We start from the raw sequence: 11,340 nt of genomic DNA on the forward strand, positions 1-11,340 counted from the left end.
GTTTTTACTTTACTTTAAACTTCAACTACTCGTCCTCTATTACATGCGGGTTAGTCAGACATACTTACAAAGTTCATACAAGGTACCCGTCAGGTTTCTAACTTTCCCGTTTAATTATTTAACACGATAAAGGGGACATAGGAAATATGCTATTCACTACCTGCACACACAAAGACAAGTTCGAGATAACAATGCATGGCAACGCGAAAGCCATTACGTGCACACGCTATATAAATTACAAGCGCACGCAGTAGCATAACGTGGCCATGCGATAGATTTAATGTAAGCGTGTGCACATAAAACATTTCGCGTTGATACGTAATGGCTTTCATGTGCACACATATTAGCTATCTCGTGTGCATGTTATATCTATAACATGGCCATGTTTTGGTTATCACGTGCGCACGAAGTAATAAAATATTTTGTTCTCTTTATGCCGTATTGGACCGCTTTATAACACAATTATTTGATTTGCTTAAGCACATATTATCTTATCAGTTGCATGCACATGTTTAGAGTGAAAAATAATGTTTTTTCAATGTTTGTTTGTACATTTAACCGCATTTTTATGTGTTCGTAACAAAGATGTTATCTTTTTGAAAGATAATTATGCCAAAATTTGAAATGCACAAACTTCTGCCAATATATTAGATAAGGCTACTTTTTGAAAGGTTGTATAAAAATTAGGTAATTGTATTTTTTCTCTCTCTTTCCTCGCCATTTACAATTACTTTTATGTAATATTGTTTGAAAATAATAGTTTTCTTAAAGGATGTACTAGCTTGGGTTCCAGTCTGTCGATTTTATGTTATGTTTCTGTTTGGATACTATCATAACGACGAACGAATACGGAATATTTTAGCGCATATGTTATGAAAAAAAAAAATGTTATAAATAAGCAAAAACTATCAACGCCTGAATCCCAGGCTAAGGATGTACATATATCTACATGAATACAGAACTTTGATATTTTATTTTTAAATTCTTTGACTACTTAATGACATTTCGTATGAAAGCGAAACTATATTACATACGGACACAAACCATACACGTAAACAACTATTTAAATGCGCAGTTGTTAAAGTACACGTACATCTTTTGTAAACGGCTTACATTGGACGTTAAGCAGTACACATACACAAACACTTATCTTTAGATAAATAAATGACACTAAAATTTAAAATACGTAATATGACGGGGAAAAAATATTTTAATCCATTCGTGTTTCCTTTTCTTTTATCGATTTACACAAAGATATATAAAATAAAGAACGTTTAATCACTTCCTTTTGCTTGTAATCAGTGCCATGGGGGTTTTCATCGATAACGCCTTTATCACTGTGTCAATAAATGTTCATTTTTAGCCTGTCACTCACAAGAAGACCAATGAAGAATGATAAGAAATCGATCAGTCAACCACTTGATATTTAATGTAAGAATTTGGCTAAAAATATAGAGCATATGTCTATGAGGTGAAAATGATTATAAAGTCTGTTGATATCAATAGTTATGGATTTCAATATTCGAAGTATCACTATAACAATATGTAAGTTTCACTTTATTAATTTAAATTTTAAATATAATTTTAAATATTCATTACTTTTGCATGATATATAATTTAGCCTATTTTCCATTTTCAGATCAAATATATATAGTTACAAATGTAGCGTCGTTTTCACTATCACAGTCCAAAGAATATATATCAAAATGCACACCGTACTCCATCTAGCCTCGTTTTCATTTTCAGAGTCCAAAAAATTCATATCAAATCCCTATTGAACTAAAAGTAAAAAAAAAATCTGTCAAAATGTCATATAGTGGTAGTATCAAATAAACAGGTTATTATCCATTATTAAGAACAATATTGCTTCTACTGGACTCAAACCGAAACAAAAAAGAAAGTGTCTCGTCCAATACGGGTTTGACAGTTGTTTTCTTGTCCAACAGAATTCAGTATTGTATTTAATAATGTACAATAACCTCATAATACGTATTTCTAATTACTAATATTTTATAAATATACATGTAGATTTTATTATACATCTAATTTATATCTAGATATTGAAATATATAATTATTTATACGTTTTTCTGAATTAGAAGAAATAATTTCATAGTATGTATCTATATGTAGATAACATTACATATGACAAGGTTGTTGACTTTAAACCATTTGCCCCTCAACGTTTTGGGTCTTAATCCCACAGGTATTTTTTATTCTTTCATGTGAGGAAGCTATACGGAACGTTTTCATTAAGATCATGTTCAGAATCAAATGATTATCAAATTATTTTTATTACTTAAAAAAACTAAAATTGATCGTATTTTGTTAAAATTAAATAGTACATGAACAAAATGTTAAAAAGAAATTTGAATTGCAAATAAACAGCAAGGGATAAAATTGATAAATAAAAAAAAACAAATAAAAAAATAATCGGATCAAAATAAGGATCATTTTTAGGATCAAGATCATTATTTGGATTGACTGTTAAATATCCATGTTTTGTAAAATAATATCATTTTATTATAAATTTCATAAGCATCCTATGTCCAATATTATCAAGTTGATATTTCAAATTAATATCTAATCTACGAGGATAAACAATGGAGAATATATATAATAAATTATATATTTTTTTAATTTGATCAATGTCTTGATCCTTCAATCTTAGTGAAACCGACCAAAATGTAAACAGTTTATACAACATGTATTTCTTGTTTTTATGTTTTCATATATACATATTTTTCTAGATATTATGTGTGTTTTCTTTGTATTTCCACATATTATCATACTTTTTTTAACATCAGATATTTCTCGAAAATGCTTAACTTAAAACATTTAAGTTCGTGTTTTCCAGGATATTTTGTAGGTAAGCTTTTGTGAATAAACATCATTTCTTTAAAAAAGACATTTCTTTCTCAGCCATATGGTATATTTTAACCTAACTATAAGAGAATGTACTAAGAACGTAAAATCTTTTGAAATCTTCTTTTGAGAAAGTAGGATACCAAAGCTTGGATATTTGGCACGTAACATCATCTTGTATTCTTCTTCAACAGTTGTATACTTAATAGTTCATTAAGTAAATTATACTTATAGACAAATGTATTTCAAAACTTCTTTTTTTAAGAAAAAAACTTGTCGTATAGCCTAGATAATAATGAAATGATGTCATTATTTTGACAAGGTAACACATTAAGATTATACAACAGCAATCATATACATTGCATATCTTTTTTCAAATGATAGAAAAACAACATCATCACAACGTGTAAATAGGGGCAAACATATAATGACTTGTACAATATGTGTAATTTCTAGAATGATAACTTGTTTAAACATGCTTGTATATTTATATTCATAATTAATTAAATACTTTATTAAAAAATTTATTAACTATTCTTAAATGCATTTGGCTACTTGTCAAGTGGACATTAAGACCAGTATATTTTTTGTACCAAAATAATGCCCCCCCCCCCCAATAAAAAATGTCCCCGCAATTATAAATAAAAATTGTTTAATCATTACATTTTGTTCTTGTACAAGAATAACATGTTAAACATATTTTCATTACAGAAATAATATTAATATTAAACATTTTAAGAATTTTCAAGCCTCAAATGATACAGAGTGGACATATTCTCATTTCCAATATTGATTTTTCTTTTAAAAAGTATCACAATTTGATATTTCTTAAGGTTGACAAAGTTACTTGATTTTTCAACAACAACCTATTACATATGCAAAATAAATCTAGTTAAACTTTGATTTATAACATAAGAAAAAGATAAAAAAAGAAATACATAAGATTTTTACAAGATGTAATTAACTCTAATTTATATGTTAAGTTAACTTTAAAAAGGTTGAGCATTTATAAATGACTTATGGAAAGGAGTAAACTACACTGCTATTATAAAGTCCGTTGGCACTGATATTTTCACACTTATTCACAGTTAAAACTTCCTTAATTCTGCATATTAAGTTTGAAAATTCACTAATTAACGATTTCACGAATTCGCGATTATAGCTTCATTAATAATAAATATTATTCACGATTTTACGAATTCATGGAATTGAAATTGAAAATTTATTAAGTTGAATTTGCGAAGAATAAATCATGATTTAATGAAGTTGAAATCGTCATTTAATGCAATTAAAATCAGGAAGTTCGAAACCTTTAATCGTGGTGCTGAATAAATAAGTCGTAAACTTTAAATATAAAATTCGTGCAGAGTTAAAAGTTTTGAAGAAATTTATTTGAAATCGTGAGTTCATAAAATTATTATGCTGGAATAGAGAATTTATGTAGTTGATATCGCTAATTCCAGAAGTTGAATTGGTGGATTCCTGATTTCAGTTGTTTTGTTTAACCTGTACACGTAATGCAGTTAAAAACCTCTTGATTGAAAATACCCTTCAATATCTCCGAGTAATTGATTTGATATAAAGCCGTATTTGTATTTATCTGTCACAGTTAAAACGATTGAGATTGATTAAATTCTTTTGGATTTTATTTCTATTCAGTAGAATCAGGTTCATATTGATTTCTAGGTTATATGAGGCATGTTCGAAGTCATGAAGATATATAATAATATCAATAGACAAGTAATAGATCATAAAGATATCACATATGTAGAAATATAAAAAAATGTTTGAAACTATTTAGGTAAATATATCACATAAATTATTTATACCCACACAAGCGAAGATTTTGGGGTTTGGGCTTGTCAAACGGTGTTTTAGTCTGTTGGCCGGTCCGCCAGTCAGTCCATTTCATGGTTTCCGAATGATAAGTCTTGTTGTTCGAATTTTAGACTTTGAAATAAATAGCAAGCATGAAGTGATTTCACATCATAAAATACTGACATTTATTTATTTTTCACAAAGAAATGATCACCTTTACATTAATTTACTTTTTTAAATATTTATCTTCATTATTTATTTTGCAAAATTAACAAATTACACATGGGTTGCCATTTGCCCATTACCGCTATTTGTTCTAATCCCGACAGATATTTGGGATTCTTCCATTTGAGGAAGATATAGGGAACGACAGTGGCCCTTCTTAGGTACCCATCCGTGCCTGAATTATTGCACTTGATAACACATGAGGTCTTCCTCAACCAGTAAAGCTTGAAAGTCGCCATATGACATATACTGTGATGGTGCGATGTAAAAACCCAACAAAAACAAAAAACCAAAAAAAAAAACTTTTATTTTTGAGGTTGATTGTAAATAAATAATATTTTTACAAGATTTATGTACATATAACTTAAAAAGTTTGAGCATTTGTAAGACTTTTATCAAAATTGACACTAACCTACGAAGACCTCTTTCTGACATTTTAACACTAATAAACTTAACAAATTTACGATTTCGCTTATCGTTATAACAGCTTCATAAATTCACGGTTTCAATTCCACAAATTCATGAAGATGAAATCGTACATTCACAAAGTTGAATTGGTGAAGAAAAATTTATGTATTCATGAAGTTGAAATAGTCAATTAATGCCATTTAAATCAGGAAGATAAAAACCTTTGAGCGTAAAGTTAAATCAATGAAATTAAAATCAAGTATTCTTAAACTTCAAATATATATTACTCGTGACGTTGAAATGGTGAATCGAAGAATTAAAGTTTTAAAGTAATTCGGTTGTCATTGTGAATTGATGCATTCATTATGTAGAAAAAGAGAATTCATAAAGTTCACTTCGTGAATTCGTGAAGTTAATTGATGGATTAATGAGGTCTAAATGTCCCTTCGAGTCTTTCGTAGTAACTTGTTCACTTAATGTAGTTCAAAACCTCTTGATCGAAAAAAAAAACCTTAAAGATATCGATATGCTTGTATTTGTTTTGATATAGAGCCGTTTTTGTATTTATATGTCACAGTTAAAAAGATGCACTTTGATTATTTCATTTTAGATTGATTTTATCTATAATTAGAAATGGGTTTATTTGTAACATGTTTGAAGTTAATATTATTCAATTACTATACATAAACGTATTTCAATATTAAGAAATAGATTTCACTGTGCAAAACATTACAAAATGTATGATAATATAAATGAAAGATATATAAAATAAGATATTTATCATACCCCCACAAATGGGGTTAAGTGGGCATTTTAGGTGTGAGCTCGTCGGGCGGCCTTTTTGTCTTTTGGTCTGTCTGTCTGTCTGTCTGTCTGTCCACTTTATTGTTTCCAGATAATAACTCCTAAATGAGGCAATAAATTGTAATGATTTGCACACATTTAAAACCCGAAAACTCTCGTCATTAAAACTGGCTTTAGAGTTCTGATTTTTCGCAAAGTAATGGTCCTTCCATTCTGTTTTATTTGTTTATTTTATTCATTAATTTTTATTTTGTTTTACCAAGAAATAAAATATTACACTGATGGGGGATATGACTTCCCAGCAATGGGACTACTGAACAAAGAAATTGCCCTTGCGTTGCCTCATGTTTGTACATTTACAAAAGTTATCTGAATCTTTAGCTTTTTGTTTTTGTATGTATGTATGTATTAAGCATTGATTAAAACCATTGACAGTCTTTGGTCTTTGACAGTTTTCTTTTACTTTTAATCCTGACATGTATTATATTTCCTTTATTTTGAAAGACGATTAAAAGACCAGTGTATTTAAGAATAAATTAAAGTGTATATGCATCACATAAATTTGAATATTACAAAAACTAAAATAAATATCATGATAAACTTTGAATCTTATCAATTATTTTCAGAGTCATAAAGGTTGAAAAATATATTTTTTGTTGACATAAAGACATTAAAAACACTATATTACGTGAGTGTTGTATCTTCTGTTGCTGATATAACGACGTCAACGCTATGGACGAGTGGTAAACGCGCCAACCTAGTAATCTAAAGTAATTCAAACCCCGTCGTTTCCACTTGCAAGAAGCTTTACACTCATTGCACAGTATTGGTTTGTTAAAATAATAACTTCGAGAGTTTGCTTAAAAGTTAATAGCTTCCTACCCTACTCAATCGAACTAAGAATATTCTGTAGGACCTAGTATCAACTTTTAAAAGTTTATCAGCGGATTGTGTAGGCTCGGTGCATGAAACTACAAAACAATTGTTTTATATAATTATATAATTATGTTTTTATGCTCCCCGAAAAAATTCGGGGGAGCATCTAGTCGTCGGGTTGTCCGTCAGTCCGTCCGTCTGTACGTACGTCCCGAATTCGTGTCCGGCCCATAACTTTGTTATTTGGAGTCGGATTTTAAATTATTTCACTGAAAAAATCACCATATTGAGACGACGTGTCGCGCGCAACATTTGGGTCGCTACCTTGAAGGTCAAGGTCACAGCATGACCTTGCAGCAAAATCGTGTCCGGTCCATAACTTCAATATTTGAAGTCGGATTTTAAAACTATTTCACAGATATGATCACCATATTGAGACGACGTGTCGCTCGCAACATTTGGGTCGCTACCTTTAAGGTCAAGGTCACAGCATGACCTTGCAGTAAAATCGTGTCCGGTTCATAACTTTGTTATTTGTAGTTGGATTTTAAAACTATTTCACAGAAATGATCACCATATTGAGACGACGTGTCGCGTGCAACATTTGGGTCGCTACCTTGAAGGACAAGGTCACAGCCTGACCTTGCAGGAAAATCGTTTCCGATCCATAACTTCATTATTTGAAGTCGGATTTTAAAACTATTATACAGAAATGATCACCATATTGAGACGACGTGTCATGCACAACATTTGGGTCGCTACCTTGAAGGTCAAGGTCACAGCATGACCTTGCAGCAAAATCGTGTCCGGTCCATAACTTCAATATTTGAAGTCGGATTTTAAAACTATTTCACAGATATGATCACCATATTGAGACGACGTGTCGCTCGCAACATTTGGGTCGCTACCTTTAAGGTCAAGGTCACAGCATGACCTTGCAGTAAAATCGTGTCCGGTTCATAACTTTGTTATTTGTAGTTGGATTTTAAAACTATTTCACAGAAATGATCACCATATTGAGACGACGTGTCGCGTGCAACATTTGGGTCGCTACCTTGAAGGACAAGGTCACAGCCTGACCTTGCAGGAAAATCGTTTCCGATCCATAACTTCATTATTTGAAGTCGGATTTTAAAACTATTATACAGAAATGATCACCATATTGAGACGACGTGTCATGCACAACATTTGGGTCGCTACCTTGAAGGTCAAGGTCACAGTATGACCTTGCAGCAAAATCGTGTCCGGTCCATAATTTCGTTATTTGAAGTCGGATTTTACAACTATTTCACAGAAATGATCACCATATTGAGACGAATTGTCGGGCGTAACATTTGTGTCGCTACCTTGAAGGTCAAGGTCACGGCATGATCTTGCAGCAAAATGGTGTCCGGTCCATAACTTCATTATTTGAAGTCGTATTTTAAAATTATTTCACAGAAATGATCATTATATTGAGATGATGTTTCGCGTGCAATATTTGGGTCGTTACCTTGAAGGTCAAGGTCACAGCATGACCTTGCAGGAAAATTGTGTCCGGGTCATTACTTTGTTATTTGAAGTCGGATTTTACAACTATTTTACAGAAATGGTCACCATATTGAGACAATGTGTCGCGCGCAACATTTGGGTTGTTTTTACACTTTGAACTTTGTCTGTGACATAACTCTGACACTACAAGAGGTATACCTGCCTGTGTCCAAAACCTATTCGGGGAGCATCACCCGGTTCAACCGGCTCTTGTTTTTGTTTGGCATGAATAATATTAACTTATCAGTATGTGTTTTGCATTGTTTTTATTACAGACTACATGACCGTCTGCGTCGTATTGCTGGAAAGTACGGTGGTGTCAAATAAAACACAGTATCTTTTTGTTGAAGTTGTTGTCGATTCCAAAAACTGTACTAACAATGACACGCGTTGGCAGACACAACAAGAAATCGTGTTCGAGATTTTGCAAACACATACAGAACTTGGTTTATCCATGTCAGGGAGATACTGTGGTTGTAAAATTTCAAATACAACTGGAGGTAATAAAACCGTGAAGGCTGTTGAAATGCTTATGTATGACAGTAAAACTGGGTAGGTATACATTTTAAACTTTAAGCCAAATTGATTATATCAAACTCAAGTTGGTAACGTTTACACTTACAATATGTATGTCGTACCATAATTGACTTCAATATTTCTTTTATTCAATTGATATTGGAACAGTTTAATTATTTTGTTGTTGGCTTGATTAACAATAAGGTGCCATTTAAACTGTTTTTTTTTTGTTGATTATAAGTAATAGAAACAAGATCTATTCAAAAGTGACAGACAATATAGATAATACGTTGTCTGTTAAATTATATCATGTAACACAGTAATTAACATATATCCCGTTTTTAATACTAAATATATTCGAAAATAAATATAGAAAAATCATATCTGACATTATCATGTCGCAAATGATCGCAATTGCCAAATACATTCGATCCTTTTATTGACAAAGCTTTCTTCATTTATTTTAACAGGTCAATCAATGCCAAGGCTAACACAGTTTCGAGTTTAGAAAATGAGCTGGAAAAATTAACACCTGGCATAATAGCAAGTAGAAATTCTACAATACCGCCGTTCTATATCTACTCAAATTTGACAATCGTGACTGACACTGATACAAGTAAGTTTATCTATCTAACGATTATATCGATTATATCGGCGATTTATTTGTTACTCTTGTATCTACTGTAATTTGAACAGAAGACTGGTTTCCCTGCTATATTATGTTAACTTTAGCAAATATGAATACTTGATGAAATTCTAAAATAAAAGACAGTAATATTTCAATTAGAATTCGTTATATTGGTAAATGTAGTTACTAGAAAATTGTGAATGCTTTGCTTGTAAATTGACTCTAAAGCACACAACGATTCATGAGTTAACCGCTACGTGTATTTCATTGCAGAATACACAGCATGCATTGCGAATTCAACGGAACTTTTTAACAACACCGTAAGTCAAGCAAGTAAATCAGAGGCGGACTCCGGGCCAAGTATTGGTACCATTGTTGGAGCAGCTGTTGGTGCTTTTGCTGCCCTCGGGCTTATTGCAGCGTCAGCATGGTATGTCGTTAGACATTTGAAGAATAACCAAATTGAGGATGAGGGGTCTAGCAGTGACATGAATCCTATAGTTACTGGCTTGCCTGATTTAGGAGAGGCGACAAATTCAGTGGCACCGGCTGGAACATGTTAGTTTAAAGATTTATAAAAAAGGAAATAAATAAAAAAAATAATAATAAAAAAACAAAACAAAACAAAAACATTCATTTTTTTGTTATGTTTCTTGATCTTCAACCTTTTCTTGTTGTTGTTTGTTACATTTTAAAAAAGAAAAACAGATAAAATTTCAGTTTGTTGGCCAGATGTCGACGAAACATTTATTATTTTGATGTTCAATACTGATATAAAAATCAATCAATTTTCTTAAAGCCTGGCGTTTTACAAGTATTACATTTCAAAATTTAGACCATACTTCAGTATGTATTAGTCACAGTAGTCACTAAAGATTTAAAAAAAAATATGTTTATTTTTGTAATTGTAATTCATTTTGAAATTCCACGTAAAACTTAGAAAAGAAACAAATCGTGTTTTTTTAAAGATCCTTGACGTTGTGATCAAAGTGGTAAAGCACACTTAGTGAAATTATATATATGTACATAATTATGTAAATATGACAATTTTCAAACATCGAACAATATGTAAAATATGTTCTACAAATATGTGTGCATATTATATGTAATCATTAAAATATATGCATTCATTTCTTATTATAAAATTTGACTTAAACTTTATAGAAATTAATTTTTTATTACTTCCCTTTATTTACATAAAATGTTAAATTCGGTTATATCTTTATAATAATGCTTTTTGGAAACTACAATATTGATAAATCCTAATTTGAGCATCATTTTTATTATTAAAAACAAGAACAAAAATTGTTACAGGAACTTTAACTGTTATGTTTTGAAAAGTTAATATTGCCTTTTCCACCTTTTTACACACTTAATATTAAAGTGTAAATAGCTATATATTTGCCGTCTCTGAATGATAAATCGAGATAAATGTAAACAGCATACTTAAAATGAGAGAAAAGTGTCAGCATATTTTATTAAAATCGAGTGGGGCATTATGCAAAAATAACGCCAAAGCTTTTAAAAATAGCAGCGCATTTTTTGCGACAAATTATTCTATTCACGTACGTTATCCATATTAAATAACTTAGACAGTCTATGTTACTCATTTCTTTAGAAACAACCATAATGTTAGAAAACAATTTATCTTTACGTTCTTTTTATTTTCTT

At 30.7% G+C, this 11,340-nt stretch overlaps 1 protein-coding gene across 1 annotated transcript; it reads left to right on the forward strand.

Moving 5' to 3' along the window:
* Nucleotides 1-1,317: 1,317 nt before the first annotated feature.
* On the forward strand, nucleotides 1,318-11,029 carry LOC132732017 (uncharacterized). Its single transcript, XM_060718355.1, has 4 exons — nucleotides 1,318-1,545; nucleotides 8,801-9,077; nucleotides 9,512-9,657; nucleotides 9,943-11,029. The coding sequence occupies exons 1-4, from the start codon at nucleotides 1,509-1,511 to the stop codon at nucleotides 10,230-10,232; spliced, it is 750 nt and encodes a 249-aa protein (XP_060574338.1). The 5' UTR covers nucleotides 1,318-1,508; the 3' UTR covers nucleotides 10,233-11,029.
* Nucleotides 11,030-11,340: the final 311 nt, after the last annotated feature.

The sequence above is a fragment of the Ruditapes philippinarum genome, unplaced genomic scaffold (genome assembly GCF_026571515.1).
Source record: "Ruditapes philippinarum isolate M1 unplaced genomic scaffold, ASM2657151v2 ctg5115_1_1_1_1, whole genome shotgun sequence".
NCBI lineage: Eukaryota > Metazoa > Mollusca > Bivalvia > Venerida > Veneridae > Ruditapes > Ruditapes philippinarum.

Coding starts and splice junctions, on each gene's coding strand:
- LOC132732017 (XM_060718355.1), top strand. CDS start 1,509: ATGGATTTCAATATTCGAAGTATCACTATAACAATAT. Junction 1,546..8,800: donor AAGTATCACTATAACAATAT/GTAAGTTTCACT, acceptor TTTTTATTACAG/ACTACATGACCGTCTGCGTC. Junction 9,658..9,942: donor CGTGACTGACACTGATACAA/GTAAGTTTATCT, acceptor ATTTCATTGCAG/AATACACAGCATGCATTGCG.